Consider the following 20,347-nt stretch of genomic DNA (forward strand, 5'->3'; position numbering starts at 1 on the left):
TGGGGTAAGATTTACTGCTCCCAAGAGAAATCTCTGCTTAGCTGCAGCCTGAAGCTTACCTGAAATAGTCCTCAGCTATTAGAAAGCTCACAGAGCCAGGAGCAATGCTTAGTGTTTGGTTTACCTGAACAGTTATGTGTTGATTGTGTACCACTCCTCTGAAGAGATATTTCTCACCAAGCCTCATACTGTTTAGACCTGTGGATATGTCTATAAAGAACTCCTGGTTCACTTAGCCAACCCTTATCCCTTATGTCCGGCAATACATAAACTGTAATTACTTTGGATAACCTGGTCACTTATTACTAGAAGATATAGAACAGCCATACACTCAGAATGAATTAAATAGTGACCCTGTCCCCATCTGGAGATTTCCATGCTAAATCATTTAACTGGGTGTGGGAGAGGAGAATAGCATTAAAGAAGAAAATACAAGCAGAAAACTCAATGTAAGACTTTTTTTTTTCAAGCAATGGTGAAAGCCCCCTAGCAGGCTGCAATTCTGTTGAAGTATTTAGGCACTTGTAAGTATTTCAATAATTTCTAGAAACTATATGGTGGGGATGGCAACTTTAATTGTATAGAAGGGAAAGTGGAGAAGAGATTTTAAACTCATCTCCAGCTACCTGAAAACCTGTTTCCCACTAATTCTATGAATCTCATTAAAGATCAAAAGCCATCAACAAAAGATCTGAAAATTGACCTGGGCCTGTTCAGTCTTGAGAAGGATGAGAGGGGATCTTATCAACATCTATAACTACCTGAGGAGTTGGTGTCAAGATGAAGGTGCCAGGCTCCTTCCACTGGTGCCCAGAGTTAGGACAAGGAACAACAGGTACAAGCTAGAACACAGGAGGTTCCACCTCAGCACAGGGAGATACTTATCTATGGTGAGTGTGACAGAGCACTGGAACAGGCTCTTCAGAGAAATTCTGGGGTCTCCTTCTCTTGAGACTTTCAAAACCCACCTGGATGTGTTCCTGTGTGACCTGCCCTAGGTGATCCTGCTTTGGCAGGGGGTTTGGACTCAATGATCTCTGGAGGTGACTTCCAAACCCCAACATTCTGTGATTCTGTGAACCTAGATCTCTCAAGGCAAAAGTGAGTGTCCAAACCATTAGGTTATGGGGTTTTATTAAGTCACATACACTATAAGTCTGATCCCTGAATATCCTGATCATTACAGCCAGTGTAAATATGAAGAGAGCTCCCCAGTACAGCTTTCCTCAAAGCAGCTAGTCATCTAGAGATTCTACACAAAGTACTGCTGCAGGTGGATTATTCCCAGCAGGACTTTTGGCAGCAATTAAGATCAGGACTGAAGAACTGCATGTTGTGCATACGCCCTTTGCAACGTTCAGGCAGTCCGGAAGGAGTGTTGGGAATGGGACTTTTTCAGGAACACTCTTTGTCTGTTAGTAGAGTCCAAAATCCATCAGTGATGACCCCCACCCAGCTGGTTGGAAAAGACCTCAAAGATCATCAAGTCCAACCTGTCACCCAAGACCTCATGACTACTAGACCATGGCACCAAGTGCCACGTCCAATCCCCTCTTGAACACCTCCAGGGATGGTGACTCCACCACCTCCCTGGGCAGCCAGTTCCAATGGCTAACAACTCTCTCTGTGAAGAACTTTCTCCTCACCTCGAGTCTAAACTTCCCCTGGCACAGCCTGAGACTGTGTCCTCATGTTCTGGTGCTGGTTGTCTGGGAGAAGAGACCAACCCCCTCCTGGCTACAACCACCCTTCAGGTAGTTGTAGACAGCAGTTGGAGACAGTGTAGTGTACCTGGGCCATAGTAGGGAAGGTTGCCCCAAACACATCCCAGCCTCATGGTGTTTTCAAAGAGAAAAGAAGAGAGGGACCACATTTCAAGGCACTGAGCTGGATTTATTCATTTCACCGTATCGGTATCAAACTAGAAATCATCTGTCAGATAGGAGCAGCATTAAATAACAGACGTATGAAAAAGGAGACTGTGCTTCTCAAAGGGGTTCAGTGTACAACATACACAGTATGCCACTTAAACACAAATGCTTATAGAGAGGTCATCCTAAGCATCCAAGAAGAGTTTTATAAAAGTTTACGTTCTCATCCCATGGGATGTACAGAACTATGCAGTTCACATAGTTTTACTATCATCCAAAACATCATGTTTCAAATATATGAGGCACAGCAAGAACAATGTAATTCCATTTCCATAGGAACATAAACACAGCCTGTCACGACTGACATGCTTTCCAAACCACAGCACTCACAGCAATTATACACCTGTACACTTTTAAAGGGTTAAAAAGCAAGAGGCTGGAGCCTGCCCACTATTGCCAATAGGGAATAACATTTTATCTATCCTTGAAAACTACTTAAGATATCCTTGCAGTATCTGTAACGTAGGAAGCAGGTGGAGTCAAGGCCAGCTTGCTGTGCTGTTCCCAGACCTAACTGACAGAGCCAGGGAAAGATTCCTTCCACCCACAGGGAAGTGGGACAGTGCCCTGCTTCCACAGCCCAGCGAAGATGCAAAGTAAAACACATCTGTGACCAAGTGATGCTTTGTCTCCAGAGACAGCTGATAAAAATTAGCTCAAGGGGGGCCCTGATTTCCATTAAGATTGACCAGAGACTGGCCAAGTCTCAAAGACAGAACAACACTGAATCAGTCTTTGAGTGGTTAAATCAAGGACTTTTTTTTTTCCCCTTTAGAAAGTTTTCCCTAAGGACAGTTTAGAGAGATGGAATCTTAGAGCCCACATGCTGAATTATATATATTGGCTTTTTCCATGGCAGTATTTGCAAGCATATATTACAAGTTTTACAAAAGTGCAAGGCCCAGCACAGGAAGATATCCTGGATTGAGACATTCCCAGCAGTGTTCTTCTTGCCATCTTCTTGTTGGTCAACCAGCAGATGCACAAATATGGTTGTTTAGGATCAGCTTATCAGAGCCCTCAAGGGTTTAGCTTAATCATCTGTGCAATTAAACACTATTCACATTTCACAGCCCACAATGGCAAAATTTTTACATACAAATTTGAAAAATCAAGTCTTAAAATCAAGTTTTAAGAGGTAGAGGTCCATTTCTAACCTGCTGACACAAAATGCTACTGAGTCAGTCGTATTCTACGGCTGGTGGTCCCCTAACAATATTGAAGTAACCAGCTAGAGCTCCAAGATCTATGTAGAGTGATCTTTGCCTCTTAAGTAGGTCTGACTCTTCCATGCTGCCAGTACACAATGAGGAATCTAAAAAGGAAAGAGACAAAGCATATCATTATTGCATAAATACCTACATTTGTTCAGTTCCATGGCTGTAGACATTACTGGAATTATTGGCCTATTATCTGCTTTTATTTATCTGTGGTCCAGAAAGCTTCCTTTTTAAGGACACTGCAACATAAACCTCACATAAAATAGAGATAGCAAATCAACCCTCTGTGCTGGGGCAAAGAAAGGTTAAGCAGTTTGCTGCTGGAAACAGCCAAGTGTGTTCAACTATTTCCATCAGCTGGGACAGCTAGGCAGATCTTCCACATCCTTTGAGTCGCAGTGCTAAAAGGAAAGTTTGGTGCACCAAAAAAACCAACCTGCCAGCTTTCTGCCAGCTAAGAGTTCCCCTTCACAGCAGGGGAATTTTCATCTAAACAGATGACATCCTCTTTGTGTCACTTGATGTGACAGTACAGAACAAACACAGGACCATCAGTCTGAGATACTTTTTTTTTCCTTTTAAATCATAGTCTGAAAAATCCAGACCTGGTTTGCAGCGGCAGAACTCTCCTGAATACTTGTATAATGAGTACCTTGGAATCTCAAGCACCTAAACTAAAGTTCCATATTTTTTTTCCCACTTAATTTTCAGTGCTTTTCATTTTCAAAATAATTGATTCAGATGGCCTGAGCCAGTCAAAGGATTATGCACCCACAAGGCAAAACAAAGAAGTAGAATTAAATCGTCCTGAAGCCCGCTAGCAGGTTGCTGGCACTGAATCTCCCTGGGGCTTGATATTATCTGAGGACACATTGAGTTTCCTAGCTAGTTTCTGTATTACCCTTCATAAAGCACTTACTAATGCACAAGGGGAACTGTGTTCCAGTTACTTTCGCTTTTGAAACAAAAGGTTTGTAGTGCTAATACTCAGCCACACCATGGTTTGATTGGCATAGAATCACAGAACGTTAGGGGTTGGAAGGCACCTCCAGAGATTATTGAGCCCACCCCACCCCATCAAAGCAGGATCACCTAGGGCAGGTCACATAGGAATGTGTCCAGATGGGTCTCAAGTCTCTAGAGAAGGAGACTCCTCAACCTCTCTGGACAGCCTGTCATCCTTACAGTAAAGAAGTTTTTCCTCATGTTGAGGTGGAACTTCCTGTGTTCCAGTTTGTGTCTGTTGCCCCTTGTACTATCACAGGACACCATTTGAAAAGAGACTGTCACCACCTTCTTGACCACCCACTCTTCTGCTTCACAAAGTGCCCTGAATGACACCCAGAGCTTTTTCAAGAGCCAGCACTACTGGAGCTGCAGAATTCAGGCTGAGTTCTTCCCTTGTTGAAGTCAACAGGCGTTTCACATAACTCATAATGACCTCTGTCTCTGATCTCATCTGGTCGGATTGTTTACTGATCTCTTTCCAGAAGCCTTTTGAGTTTTGTTTGATTCTAAACACTCACTTAAGTTTTGAGACAAAGTACAATCTATGAAGTGCAAGGCAAGCAAGCCTGATATCACTACCTGCAATGTTTTCTGGCAGCTGCAGCTCCTTCCTTGCCAGTAGTCTTTTCCTCTCAAACAGTGCTGAGTCCAGGCTCTGGCACCGTGGCTGCTCTTCTGGGGGTGGGTGTAAGGCTTCATGTTTCAGTAAATCTGCTGCAGACAGCCTATGATTAGGATTCCTTTCTAGAGCTGCTTCTAGCAACTCTCTCATGGAAGTGCTGCAATCTTCAGCGATGTCCTCCAAGGGGGGAGCTTGCTTGTGGATCTATTGGAATCAAAAGACCACCATTAAAACAGTTATTCCATAAACAAAGGAAGAGGAAGCCACAGATAACCACGAGTGGTCTGGGAATTCCCCACTTACAACTCATCTCCTCCCTGAGCTGGGTGAATCAATTAGAAGAGAACAGCTGCACAAAATCCACCTTTTAAAAGTCAAGTTTCTATCCTAAGTTTAAAAACTCAAAGCAGCTCCAAGCAAGCCTCAAATCTGGTGCAAATCAAATTCACCAGATTTCTATACCACACTAGAAGAATCTGAGAATCAAATCTGCCAGGCTCCAGTTTTCATTTGCCACTTCTAAGCAAAACAGATATGCTGGACACAGATGGGTTTGTTTCAATCAAGTTTTATGCTGTTCTAGCCTTGTTCTTGCAGTATACCCAAGCCCTGTAAATTTTAACACAAATGACAGAGATGACTCCAGCTCAGCCTCTGCCTTCCCCTAAACGACCAAAACCCACTTCCCTCCCCTGAAGCAAAAAGGGTGATATCATCTCTCTGAGAAACATTTTGTCAGTTTTTATATGATTGGAGCTTTCCCAAACAAGAGCATAGGAAACCCTTCAACTGAAACTGAGCTACAGCTTTGCTGTGGACACTCACAATATAGAGGTAGGAGGGATATGCAGAACGAGGATATCTGTTCACCCAGGGTGGGATGCCAGTTTGCATGTGTATAATAGTAGCTCCCATGCTGTAGATGTCCGCTTTCGTTGTGTGGCCTCTGCAGAGAATAACTTCAGGGCTCATGTAAATCTGTGCAGAATAGTCAAAAAGAGATTAATCAATAGAGGAAAGCAATAAACAAAGACAAGTCATGGCATTTTGAGATCTGGGAAAACTCTCTCTGAAGGGATACATCCCAGCAGTGCTTGCAGCATATAGACAAGCATCATCTAGGGAATAAGATTTTTCTGCTCTGGCACCTGGACAAACTCATGTTCCAGGTTTACCCTCCCTACACATGCCACAGTTCAGTGGCTATGAGACTTAACTGAGCTTTGGAAGGCTGATGTTCAACCCAAGGCTGTGTAGCAGGAACCTCACCCCTCCACAGGAAAAGGAGGCGCCTGCATTGCCAGTGGGGCACTACTGAGACCACTCCATTCTGCTTGAACAACGTGGGCATGTATGAGGCTAACAAGGGTGACTGTGAGTACTAGTCACCCAGCTGGGGTAGGAGTCCACTCCTCAGATCCCTGTTACATCAGATACTTAACAGCTCTTCTGGGGAGAACTGACAGATACACACCTTCCTGTCTTCCTTACTCTTTTCCTCTCCCCACCTTACCCAATAACCTGCATGCTGGGGCATTATTCCAAGAAATGGAATGGTGAGGAGCCAGCCAGGTCTAAGGCAATGCATAAATACAAATCTGTATCTCCTAAGTCCTCTTGCATGCCCTTTCCACCAGAACTCTCAGAGCAGTTATTAAGGGAGTACCCCTCTTTTAGGTTTTTGGTTTTTTTAAACCAAAAAAGCTAATCTCATCTAAACCAAAATATGGTTTCTATCCAAACATTTCACTGAAACATTTGGATTTGTTAAAAAAATAGAGAAGGATTTAGTGGGAAGCTCCTGACAGCTCCAGGCAGCTCGGGAGCAGAGCCAGAGGAGAACCAGATGGGCAGGATGCAGGAGGCACACCCCAGGACTGGCAGGAGCTGCCCGCACAGCTCGGCCACCACCACCAGCCAGGGGAGGAGGTTTCAACACAACGTGGGCACAGCCCACAACACATGAGGTTAGCAAGCCGCCCTATTTGCTTCTAGTTTCTGTTCTTCCCTCACCCAATTTCCCTCTAAAGGAGCCAAACAGAACTTTAATTAGTTCAAGTCATCCTGCCACAAAGAATCACATTAAAAGCCATTAACTGACACAAGAGCAGGAAGTTAAGTCATTGCCACGTGGTTTGACCGCTTATTACCACAGACTGAGAAGGGCTGTAGGGCTCAGGCAAATGCCAAGGAATATTTCCCAGTAAATCACCGACCATATCTGCAGCACAGAGCTTCAGAGCAGAAGCATGTGCAAAGGTTCAGCGTGTGAAAAGGCTCAGCAGGATTCTACGGCTGCTACCGAGTCCTACCCATTGCTTTCCTCTGCGTCTGCACCAGCCACTTCTAAGTCTCATAAGAAGCACAGAATAGAAAATCTGGTTTTGTACAAAAAAAGTGATTAGCAAATACAGTGCAACTTGAGTGAAATCTGTGCATGGGGAAAAAAAAAAGGCAGCAGCTGCCTTTTTGAGGAGAAAAAGATGCTGGAACAAGAACCTGTCAACAACTATAGCCCAATGGTGAAAATGGTCAAGATGCACCTTGACTGAAGAGTAACAAAAAGCCAAATTGAGACATGCACCAAAGCTGTGATTTTAGACTGGTTTACACTGGCCAAAGTTGTCACCAAAGTTGGCAGCCCAAGCCCATTCTCACCTTACCATTCTCACTCCTCCCTACTGCTGGGTTGTCACTTGGCTGCCTGCCCCTCAGACCAGAGACATGACTCCACTAAAAAACAACCCTTCATGCTGTGCTGGTTTAATTTAGCATTCCTGCAAATGAATCACACCTTCCACATTCAAGAAACCCCTAGCAGACAACTTTTTCCTCCCCTCAAATAGCTTGACTGAAGCTAACAGAGCATAAAAGCAAGCACAGCCAATGCCTAGAAAAAGTAATTTCCTGCAGAGGAGTTCCACCACAAGCATGGTATACTGTGTTGCATGACTTATCCAGAAAACCCAGGTTTTTCATGCTACATCAACTCAACAAAATCTAACAATCTTTCAGTCATGCTCCCCAGAATTGCAGCTATTAATTTTCATAAACACAAAGAAGATTCCCAACACTCAGACTTTCTGTGCTACAGAAGTGAATAAAAATTCTAACCCCCAAGAAAAAAATGTGCACAGGAAAAAGGCAACTCCAACTGCCACTTCATGAGCCCTTGCCAATACCAGACATAAGAGATGCCCACAGGCATAATGCTGCACAGCAGTGACAGATCCCTAACAAGGAGCTGTACAACTACATGCAGAAACAGCACCACATATTAAGGCTGCATAATTGAGGGTGCAAAACTCAGGAAGACTTTGGAGTCAAGATCTTACTTTGAAAAAATAAACCAGACCATTGGTATCAAAGACTACAGAAAGCATTTGTGGGAGACTGGATCAGGCACCCCACAAGGCAGAAAGGAAGATGCCTAGCAGGAAGACTGTGAGCTTCTGCTGTAGACAGGCATTCATGATGTTCCTGTAAGTCTTTGGTGTTTGAAAATCTCCCTTCCTGTCTCTGCAACCTTACTTCTGGCCTGTGATGCTGTGGCTGAACAGCAAGATTGCTGGTTCCAAGGACTGGGCTGCTTCTACCCTGAGACAGCTAACACCAAGCGCCACCATGCTTCAGGGTTATGGGGATTATTCACTTTCTAAAGACATGACTGCAGGTGCTCAAGAGTGCAGAATAATTTTCTTCCTACTAAATGAAGAACTAAGTGTTTTTCACAGTTGTTCTTACCACTATGAACTTGTCCTGCCTCCAACAGCCAGGAGCAGATCATCACCACTCCACAAACCTGGAGATTTCCTGTTTACACACATCTCCATCCTTGCAAAGTATGCTACCAGAGCTTCCAACTCATCCCCTTCACTTTTCTGATTCTAATTAACAGCACACAAAACCCTCTTGAACAAGTCAAAAACCCCAAACCAAACCAAAATAACACCCCCCCCCCACCAGGAAAGCACGTACATTACATGCCAGGAAGCGTGTTGCTTCCAGTACAGTAAGAATTTTAAGCTCTTCACTCCCCTGGCTAGAAAGACAGTCAAAACAAACAGTCAAGTAATTTCCCAAATATCTTGGGGGGGAAAAAAGAACAACAAAACCCAAACAAAAAACCCCAAGAAGCCTGACGTGAAATGCTCTTTTTCAGTTATGAAAATAAGTCCTCTAAACACATGCCTGTGCTGTGGAAAACCAGGAAAACAGTAAGTGCCAACATTTCAGCTGCAGTATTTCCTGTAAACAACAGAGAGCACACAAAGCTACATTTGCAGTAGCTATCCAAGATAATCTGTGCTGCTAAAGCTCCAGCCCTGGAAACACCAAGGCATGAGTGTAGCCCAAGTAGTGTGCAGGACCCCTCTGCGTGTTCAGAGTCACTGAGAACATGTAAGAGGTCCCCACCTACATCACTGTAATGCCTAAGCAAGTTTAGCAGATAATCATCAACGGTGCCACACGTAACACCCAAAGGGCAGAAGGGTTACATGTGGACAAGGAATAGAGCTTACAAATGCTAAGGGATGAAACCCAGAGGTCTGCAATTTCTGCAGTTTCAAAGGAATCAAACTACTGTGCTGAGCAGGTCACCCTGATCCATAGCAGGGTGGAAATCTTTGCTAGAGCAGAGAACAAATTCCTGTTTGAAGTGTTTCTGACCAACAACTGATGCACTGCAAACTCTCCTCAGAGCACTGATCCTTTGTTTGATTTCAGTGAACCCTGATCTGTCTTTAACTTCAGATTTAATCATTGCTAACAAACAGGACTGCAGAGAAGATGATACAGCCTTCAAAGTGTAACACCCAATTCTCAGCAAATTGACAATAAAAATATAATTGATATTATATTATTAATGTTTACTTGTAACTTTTTGATTGTAAGACCCTTTTGCTCAAGCCTCTACCCTCAAGCTCCAAACTTGAGTCTACTCATCACAGCCATGGGAGTAACACAACACAAGGGATTTTGCCCTTCCAGTTTCTTACCTCTGTTCCTCTAAGGTCTTTGGGATAGTAAATGTCTTCAGTCATTTGAACACTCAGGCCAAAATCCACCAAAACAGCCTTAGTTGACATAAAAACAATATTGCTTGCTAAAAGAAAAAAATAAAGAAGAAGAAAAAGACAACATTTCAGTTTCTAGCACCATGAGCATTCAATTTGCAACACATCTATTTTGATTTGGATGTTAGCCTGAGAAAGGAGACAGCACCACCAGTCTCATGGTCCTTCTTCTAGCCAAAACAGGTCTGTTAGTGACTGGGTCCAATTTTAAATCATCTCTTAAAATTCAAACTCTTCAGGTTTATGTAAGAGAAGAATCAACAACTGGTCACTTTCCTAGCTTCAAAAAAGAAGGAAAAAAAAAAAAACTGAGAGAAAGAAAAAGGCTCAAGATAAGGGAGGAAGGTGGAAGACTGCTAGGCACCTCAGCAAGGCTTGCTTTCAGGGATGCTTAATGATCTCCAAGGTGGAGAGCATGTTGTGCATGGCTATGAATAACATAACTGTTGGTCACCAGGAGGCTTCTCTACACTATTGACTTAAATGAAGAAAAAAGCAGAGAGCAACCAAAGTGCCTCAACAGCAGTCACACCAGTCTCCTCCATCAGTCAGCCAGAGTGGCTCACTGTGATGACTATGACTGCAAAAATAATGAAAGACAGAGACTTCCAAACTCCCATTGTACTGCAGCATTATCTAGGAGCTTAATTCACTTTCTTCCAAAAAGCTCTGCCTAAGGCAGGACTTTGTACTCAGAGGCCTTCTTTGCAGTTGTATTTCCAATCAAATATTTATGGAGGTAGTGCTCTCTGTAAGCCTTGAAAAATTCTAGTTTGCTGTTTCAAATGTGTGTACATAGGAAGTCTCCAAGTTACAGAACAGAAACACATTTTCTCCCAGAGGAAACTATGGGTCATTTTCCATCTTGATGGTGTCCACTGAGACCAGCCAGTGGGAAGATGCAGGCTTGATTTCAGCAATACTGGTTCCTGAAGCAATCTTTCACACTCCCACCTCCTTGCCAGAGCTACAAAACTATACAAATATATGTATGATTTTAGGGATACCTTTGAAGATATGGATTTTAAACACTACATAAAAGATGGTGCAGGGGACCGCAGTGCCACAGCACACTCTGCTGCATGTTTGGGACTGCACCCAGCTCCAGCTGATTTTGGACTGAAGTTCCCCTCATGAAATAAATAGTCTTGCTTTCCACAACCAAGGGTAAAAATGAGTGGCAACACTGAACAGCCTTCTCCCCTTCCTGGCTCAGGGCAGTCTTTCTCTCAGTAAAGCCCTATCTCCTCCTGCATCAGCATGACAGAGACTGAACATCAGTGGATGCAGTGAGGGAAAAATCACAGATGTTTGGGAAACAGCCATTTCTATTGGTTCTGCCTGGTGATGGAGAATGCCCAACTTGCTCCCTTGAGCAGGGACCGCTTTGCTAGGCAGTAGGCACAGCTGCCATTAAAGGGCTGGGAAACAGCCATTTCTATTGGTTCTGCCTGGTGATGGAGAATGCCCAACTTGCTCCCTTGAGCCGGGACCATTTTGCTAGGCAGTAGGCACGGCTGCCATTAAAGGGCTGGATTACCCAGATCAACCCCTCAAACAAAACAGCTCCCTGCAGGCCCAAGTGTGGCCAGGGTTTGCACCCAAGCATCTCCAGGACTGGTGCCCATCAGCCTCAGGTGGCCCCCACCTTGGTTCCTGCCCTGCATCCAGTAATGCAAAGAAAAGGCTAGAAAAGGCAAAGCAAACTGGCATCCACCACATCCACAACAGACTGGTTCTTCTGTCTGTTATCTAGATGAAGTGGGTTGGTTTGGTTTTTAAACCTTTTAATTACTGTCATTGTTATTGCCAATTACAATAAACCCAGAGGAAAGCCTCTTACCAGGAGTGAGAAAGCACAGCTCATGGTAAAAATTAAGCAGTTTTGGAGTTGCCAGAATCTCAAAAGTCTAAGCCTAAAAGTACTGACCCACATTAACTTAAAAAAATGCAAGATGGAGATGAAAATTTAGCAAAATGTTGCCATCTTCTGTAAACTATTTATTGTAACACTTCATTTTGAATATTTCTACTTTAAACACTCAGGTTTAGTGAAGAGTAACCTACATAAGAGATATATCTACATAAGAGATATATCTACAATCAGAAGCACTGATACTAGAAAGGCAGAATTCTTCTGACTGTTGGGGGAGGTGGGGCTGGAAGAAACAGTAGTTAATATTAAAGTAAATATAATGCATTAGAATTTAATTTTAAAGGCATTTAATATTATTAATGTATTGAATTTAGGGTTAGTTATTAATGTATTGAATTTAGGGTTAGTTTTCATTATTTATACATGTCAATACCTAGAGCCTTTCAAAAGCAAATATAGACTAAAATTCATAGTAATTGTTAAAAGGAAAAAAAAAACAACAATACAAATGATGTGCTTAGCTCCAAATTGAGGAACAGCCACGCAGGAACATAAAACCTACAATAAGGTGCAAGTGCAAGGTGGGCATGGAAGCAGTCAGGATGAATTAACATGGAAGGTGGGAAACTTCTGGCTTAACACAGACTGATAATTTCACTCATTTTCTTCAAGTTTCTATGTCAAATTAAGCTGCTCAAAAAAGACAAAGGAGCTATGACTTTGTTGTCATTTGCTGTGCATTATCCTTCCTTTCTTCCCAGAGATGTGGGTCCCAACCCAGCCTAGACCAGAAAGTACACCAAGGAAGCACATACACATACGTTTGATATCATGGTGGATAATCCTCTTGGAGTGAAGAAAGTCAAGTCCTTTCAGAATGTGCTTTGTCACCCAAATGATTTCAAATTCTCTCATAGGACCACAACTCTCCAGCTTCTCCATGACAGATCCTCCCTCTCCAGCTTCCATAAAGAGATGGATTGTCTCATCCCATAAAATAGCACCATATAACTCAGCAATGTTTTCGTGACGGAAACATGCCTGTATTTCAACGTCTGAAGGTTTGAACTGTTCCACTGGGACCTAGTGAATTGAAACAAAACCACAGAAAAGAAGCTTAAAGGCCAAGTTATCCATACTAACACTAATTATCCTACAGATTGAAATGGAAGAAGGAAGCAAAGCTCTCCTAGCCATGTGTTAAAACACAGAGATTTATTTCAATCCTGTGGTCCACTTGTTAAAGTACAGGGTTTTATGTCAATCCTATGACTTATTCTTCTTTTCCAGTTGAGATATATCCTGTTTAAAGTTGAGAGAGTTTTTGGAATCATGCCCAAACAAAATCTGTAATCTTCCAGAACAAGCAATGTAGTAACAGCTATTCCCGTCAAAATCTGGCAGTTGCGCAAAAGCTCTACGCAAACTTCCTGGTGAAGGAGATAAAAATCCTGCTGCTTTTTCCATTAGCTTTGTGCAGTCTCATCTGCTCTGCCTCAGCCATGCACCTGTCTGACGTGTGCATCAGTGCTTGCAGTACTCGGCAGTGTACAGACAAACCATGCTAAGGACCGGCACTAACCTCAAGTCAATCCTTATCAGTGCTGGTTTATGGCTTAGAAGGAACGAAACCTGCTTTAAAGGCAGCATCTGGCAGCACTATATGCCTGCATCTGGCAGCACTATATGCCTTTAAAAAGTACTGACAGTAGATTGTTAAGACAATAAAATCAGTGTTTGCTCACACATGGAAAAGCTACTATCACTCTTTCTATTCTCCTTCCCTCAGCAGATTTAGAATCATAGAATTGTTTCAGGTGGAAAAGACCTTAGGCTCTCTGAGTCCAATCAGTGTGACTGTGAATATTTTTATAGCAAAGAGAAACTGCATTTTCAGAAACATTAGGATGTTTTAATTCTGCAGTGGGTTATGCAGGAACAGCAAACTAAATCTGTCTTCATGTAGATACACTGACTGCAAGGGGTATAATTGCCACATGCAACTGCCTCCCCAACTCTCACTCACAGGGGCAATACAGGTACTTATTCAAAAGTCAGAGGATATAAAGCAATTTCCCAGCTCAACCTCGACTGACACTAAATATTTAATGCCTTTGCTTCGCATAAAAACAGGGGACTGCTCAGCAGTTTTCTTCACACATCTGACAACCTTAAGCTCAGTCAGTGCCCAAAACGCAATGAGAGTTGCAGGTAACACGAGCTCTCAGGGACATTATTGGCACTGAAGTAAAGAAAAACTAAGTCTGAGGACCCCAGTTAAAGGACAGGATCCTAAAACCACCTGCAGCAACATGGTTTTGCTATCATCTCCAGGAGAAACATGATCTCGTGCTGATATTTTACTACCATGAGTACAGCAGGACAAGCAGAAATTCTTCAGCCCCCACAGCACAGCAGGCCTGCCCATGTGGCAGTTAACACATACTTCCAGACACTTTCAAAATGCAGACACTTTTGCAGTCTCAAAGCCAAAAAATGAACACAAATTAACAGTTAGAAACTTGCGTTTTTCCTGCCTTGTGTAGGCCAACAAAACCAAGATGATCATCAGCCTAGTGGTGGAATGTGACTCACACAGACTGCTTTGGGTTGGAAGGGACCCTCAAAGGTCCTCTTGTCCAAACCCCCACCAGTCAGCAGGGACACCTCCAACTTGATCAGGCTTCCCAGGGCCACACTGAGTCTGATCTTGAATATTTCCAGGAATGGGGCCTCAGCCACATCCCTGGGCAGCCTGTTCCAGTATTTTACCACTCTTATTGTAAAGAACTTCATCCTTGTGTCCAACCTAAATCTGCCCTGCTCCAGTTTCAAACCATTGCCACGCGTCCTATCACTACAAGCCCTTCCAAACAGTCCTTTCCCAGGCTTCCTGTAGGTCCCCTTCAGATATTGAAATGCAGCTCTAAGGTCTCCCCAGAGCCTTCTGTTCTCCAGGCTGAACAGGTCCAATTCTTTCAGCCTGTCTTCATAGGAGAGATGCTCCAGCCCTCTGATCATCTCTGTGGCCCTCCTCTGAACCCGCTCCAGCAGGTCCATGGTTCTCCTGTGATGCAGACATGTTTGCCAATATACTGTACATACAATGCCGTACAATGTTTGCTCGGAGATAAAGCTACTGAGCTAACATACCAGTTTGCATGCCATTCGTTTCTTGGTTTCTCTATCTTGGGCCAAATAGACTTTCCCAAAAGCTCCCCGAGGAATAAAATCAGAGCCAATGTTCCTGTAAGTCAGCTTCCAAGGAAACAGCAGCACATCCGAGTCAATTTGATAGCGCCCATTCTTGGGTGTGATCTGCAGAGTTATTAAAAAAAAACAACAACAACAACCATAAATTTAAAATTTAAAAAAAAAAAGGAAAAAAAAGAAAAGCTCCTCAAGCCTAATTAATTTTATACATGTAGTGGGGGAAAAAAAAGTATCACTTCTGTATGTGCATGATGCACGCGATCTGTTCTGCAGTCTTTATTTAGAAACACCAAATGGGAACAGCATGTGAGGTGTGGCACTCATTCACAGTCCAGGCATCCACGTTTCTCTCCAGTGACTAACTTACAAAGTGTAAGTTGCAATTAATTGTCTTGAAACAACAACAGCAGCAGCTGGGTTAATGAAATTGCCTGCCTCTTGTTATTAGATTCACCTGCACATGTTTGCCCTTCCTGTAATCTGCTAACTTGTTATGCCACATACCTGTTACTCACAGGCTATCTTACACCATGTGAGCAACAATTTCAGTGTTTCCTAATATCACATGTACTGCTAGGGGAACACAGCTACATTTTTCATCTTGTACCAGAGTTTCTGCTGCCTAGTAAAATGTAGAAGAAGCCTGCCAGAGTTTTACCACCAATCTTCTAGTTTTAAACTGTACTAAAAACAAAAAAAAACAAAAAACCCAGACAAAACCAAACCAAACCAACCAAACAAAAACAACACAGTGAAAGTCACACTGTCTGCTTTAGGTGGTAAAGCTGGGAGTTTTGGTTCTCTGTACAGTCAACAAGGCCAGGAAGGTTCCTCCAGGAAGAGATTCAGGGCATTTAAGTCAGTATCTTCCTCAGAAACAGCTCCCTCCCTCTGCACATGACAGAGAGAGGCCAAACTCCTAACTATAGCCATATGAGTGCTTCTTGAGATGTGATGCTCTTTCTTCAGTCTCTTAATATTGTCTCAGCTAAGGAATTAGTAATGTTTCCTGTGAATATGCTCCTAATTAATTCAGGGATATACAGTGTTGTCAGTATCTGGACTATCATTAACCTGTTTACTGCTACTATTTTTAACAGCACATTAGGAAGATAACTGGGTTTAGACTTCTTTTTAAGATGCAATGTAGATAACCTTTGTGTGCTTTAACAATGTTCATGCTTTTCCATTTGGAAAGTATTTCCTTGACTGCTAAAACTGAGACTAGTATCTACATGAAATAAGTTAGTACTTCGAAGTTCTTATTTTTGGGGAGGATAAGTTCTGAACTGTTGGGGGAAGTGTGTCTTTTAATAAAAATATTTTGTTTAGGATATGCAGAATGAGCTTCCCCTCTACTTATCAGAGCCAAAGTGCAGACTAGCAATCCAAACATCTTGCCTGCTCACTTCTGCAATTCCAGGGGTTGAGAGTGGCTAACCTACATGGGCTGCACCTATCCTGGAAAGGAACACAGACCAAATGGATTGGATCTACAGAGCAAGAAAGCAACAGCCACCACACTAAGCATGTTTTCAGGAGACTTTCAGGACTAGTTCCTACACTGGTCCTGTGGAGCAAATGCTCATTCGTGGCTCTAACACATCCTCCAGTTAGTTTAGTTCCAACAGAAAGCAATCCAGCTTGTGCGCTCCAGGACCCCTTGTGATGTAAGCCACGGTTCAGTCAGTGGGGTCACCAGGCATCAGAAGCACTCCTGACCCTAAGTGAAATGCTGTAGGTATTTACAGTGTACCTGCTGAAATGCATGTACAGGTAAATGCCCTGCCTCAAATCCCCAGTTGCTTAATGGGATCATGTGCACTAAATAGTACGTGGGTCATACCAATTGTATGCAGCTGCAGAAATAATATGCAAGCAAAACAAGGGCCAGTATGTGGAACAGTACCTAGCCCAAGTATAGGAAACTTCTAATATTAGTGTCTCTTCAGTAATAAACTCAATTACAGAGTTTAAAAATGCCTGCCTTGCAATACTGCAATGCTCTCTCCAAATCAGAACAAAGCAACACCCTGTGCTATTTCACACCTGAGTAACCAGTAAGCCTCAAGCAAACAGTGCTCACATCCAAAACGTACTGTGTGCAAGATATTTAAGATGATAGACATAGAACTTCTTAATGAAGCAGCAACACAAACATAGATGAATAAACTTCCATTTCATAATTGATTATTTTCAGAGCAATTGATTTTAAATAGAAGCTCAATGACACTAATGCAGATGCCTGTAGAACACAAATCACTTTAGGAAAGGAAGGGGGAAAAAAAGTAACCTACTTTGAAACAATGCATCTATACTTGAATTTAGTGGTGTGTGATATGACATAATACTGTGATTCTGAAAGTCACCACTGATACTATATGCTTATTCTCATTACATCACTGCTTTCTGTATTTTGTGCAGACAGAGTTAATTCAGTAACTACACAAAATAGATTCTAGACCCTTACATGGTTGTTCTGCACAATGAACTCTTTTTACTACATGCACACAAGGCACTGGAAAATTCTTACCTTCTCCCAAACCTGTAAGCCACCACAGTTGTGGCTTTTGCTTTTTTAATGCATGTCCAGAGTTTGTACTCGATGTTGGGAAATGTTTTCGAATCTCCAGGGTTACCAAGAGACAACATATAGTGGATCCTTCTGAACAACAGACCTCTCTCCACAGCTGCTTGAGATTGCAGAGGCTAGACTTGATGCCAAGATCCCTCCAGTCCCAGATTTGCACAGGGAACAGCGGCCTGAGTGTTACCCCTGGGACTAGGGGGTGATTTCTCTTTAGGTTCTCAGTCCTAACATCTAATAATTTTTAAGTAAAAAGTAAAGAGACATACCACATTCAGGAGGATTCCTGATTCCTGTTGTCTGCATCCTTTAAATTGTTTTGCAGTGTTAGACACCTGATTTGCAAAAGCAAGCAGATCTTCCACAGTCCCATATTTGACAGAAGACATCAAAGAAACTTCCCTTTCACAGAAGAGTAAAGATTCTGCACGTTCTTCATTCTGACTTGCCTCTTCACACATTGTAATTAAGCTGTCTTCATAGACTGCAAGGTCTCCACCTGGATAAAGGTCTTCCATGATGTCTATCACCTCAGACATATTTAAATTAGTTAGCAACAAGTCAATCTCTTCTTTGCTATCACTACCCGTGCTCATATACTCCATTACTGTCCACTTTGCAAAACCACTCCTGAAAAAACAAAAGAAATAAACAAACTTGAAAACACTTTTCACATAAATGTTTCAGCAAAGTAAGCATGAAAAGAAGTGTTCAGGATAGAATAGAATAGAATAGAATAGAATAGAATAGAATAGAATAGAATAGAATAGAATAGAATAGAATAGAATAGAATAGAATAGAATAAACCAGGTTGGAAAAGACCTTCAAGATCATCACATCCAACCTATCATCCAATACCATCTAATCAGCTAAACCATGGCACCAGGTGCCCATCCAGTCTCTTCTAAAACACCTCCAGTGATGGTGACTCCACCACCTCCCCAGGCAGCCCATTCCAATGGCCAATCACTCGTTCTGTGAAGAATTTCTTCCTAACATCCAGCCTAAACCTCCCCTGCTGCAGCTTGAGACTGTGTCCTCTTGTTCTGGTGCTGGTTGCCTAGGAGAGGAGACCAACCTCCACCTGGCTTACCAACCTCCCTTCACGTAGTTGTAGACAGCAATAAGGTCACCCCTGAGCCTCCTCTTCCCCAGGCTAAGCAACCCCAGCTCCCTCAGCCTCTCCTCACAGGGCTTGTACTCCAAACCCCTCACCAGTTTTGTTGCCCTTCTCTGGACATGTTCCAGCAACTCAACATCTTTTCTAAACTGAGGGGCCCAGAACTGAACACAGTGCTCAAGGTGTGGCCTAACCAGTGCTGAGTACAGGGGCAGAATGATCTCCCTGCTTCTGCTGGCTACACTATTCCTGATACAGGCCAGGATGCCACTGGCCTTCTTGGCCACCTGGGCACACTGCAGGCTCGTGTTCAGCCTACTGTCAATCAGTACCCCCAGGTCCCTTTCTGTTTGGCTGCTCTCCAGCCACTCCGACCCCAGCCTGTAACACTGCATGGGATTGTTGTGGCCAATGTGTAGAACCCAGCACTTAGATGTGTTAAATCTCATGCCATTGGACTCCACCCATTTGTCCAGCCTGTCAAGATTCCTCTTATCATTATACAGTTAGATGTAAAACTATGAATTTGCAATATGAAGAAAAACATAACTACTAGACTGGGTGAGAATGAAATGGAGAAAAATTCTTTGCTAGTAAATTTTGTTTAGAAGTTATTAGTGAACTTCCCTTGGCATTTGTACTTGGAATTTACTGTGGTAAAGCTTTTAGTTAGAGAAACTGGTACAGTAAGAAAGCAAGACCTAGTTATATTTTGCTGGATATGCAAAAATGAAGGAGTACCCTCAATGAAAATGAAGGAATTAATTATTTGGAAAGGAATGACAGAGACAGATACAAATGTACTCAGTTAGTTTATCCCACACTTACTTGATGTGTCCAGAAAGAGGAAAAGGTCATGGAGCAAGGTCATTCACTAGTAATAAGCATTTGTTAGCATAATTGCATAAAGCACAAGTCAGTCACCACCTGAGATACATAACCCATCTGTTTTGCAAATAACTGATCAGAACAAGACTTGAACTTAAAGTATCACCAGTTCCAAAAGAAAGTCAGGAACTGTGTTATCATAAAAGCAATGAGATTTTAAAGCAGTTTCCAGCAATTTGTTCTGTCCTCATTAGTCCTAGCAATGACTTTTAAAGATAATTCTTGACTACTTTGCTGAAGTGAACTTTCACTACAAGAAACTGAGTTCAACATTCCTAAAAGTCCCTTCCCATCCCAGGTTCCTACTTTAAACCAGAGAGAATTAATCTATTCAAGTTAAAAACATGCATGGTCAGTCATTAAAATACCTAGACAAATAGTTTTCAATACATAAATGTCTAGAGCACATACCTTGTATTTATCCTGGTTACATCACTCAAAACCATCAAAAAGCTCTCAATATAATCCTTAAAGTTGTCATGTTTCTTGAACCCGTATTTACTGCTGGTGATAATTTCACAGTGTTCTGTGGCAGCCTATTAGGAAAAGCAAAACAAATAAAGCCACGGCATACCAGCTCAAGCAGAAGGACTGGTTTATGCTCATATGATCACTTGCTTCATGAAAAGAAAAACTAGTAATCACAAGGCTGAGATAACAGGGGATTCTTCTGCAGAAAAAGATGACAGTTCAAACAAGAATCCAGCTGCTGTATGACTATCCAGATTTCCAAGTAGTTGTGAAACATAGTTTTTCCGTGGCTAGGTCCTGACTTTAATGCTCCCTGCCTTATGTTTGTTAACA

At 42.6% G+C, this 20,347-nt stretch overlaps 1 protein-coding gene across 1 annotated transcript; it reads right to left on the reverse strand.

The window, feature by feature from the left end:
• Positions 1-1,935: 1,935 nt before the first annotated feature.
• On the reverse strand, positions 1,936-20,049 carry MAP3K8 (mitogen-activated protein kinase kinase kinase 8). The gene is made up of 8 exons (XM_009898579.2): positions 19,955-20,049; positions 17,805-18,165; positions 14,889-15,053; positions 12,557-12,818; positions 9,782-9,888; positions 5,607-5,759; positions 4,739-4,985; positions 1,936-3,246 (listed from the first exon to the last, which is right to left on the reverse strand). Exons 1-8 carry the CDS (start codon positions 19,987-19,989, stop codon positions 3,113-3,115), a joined length of 1,464 nt encoding a protein of 487 aa, XP_009896881.2. The 5' UTR covers positions 19,990-20,049; the 3' UTR covers positions 1,936-3,112.
• Between the last annotated feature and the right edge of the window lie 298 nt (positions 20,050-20,347).

The sequence above is a fragment of the Dryobates pubescens genome, chromosome 21 (genome assembly GCF_014839835.1).
Source record: "Dryobates pubescens isolate bDryPub1 chromosome 21, bDryPub1.pri, whole genome shotgun sequence".
Lineage (NCBI taxonomy): Eukaryota > Metazoa > Chordata > Aves > Piciformes > Picidae > Dryobates > Dryobates pubescens.

Coding starts and splice junctions, on each gene's coding strand:
- MAP3K8 (XM_009898579.2), bottom strand. CDS start 19,989: ATGGTTTTGAGTGATGTAACCAGGATAAATACAAG. Junction 9,889..12,556: donor TATCCACCATGATATCAAAC/GTATGTGTATGT, acceptor TTTTTCTTTTAG/CAAGCAATATTGTTTTTATG. Junction 5,760..9,781: donor AAGACCTTAGAGGAACAGAG/GTAAGAAACTGG, acceptor TATTCTGCACAG/ATTTACATGAGCCCTGAAGT.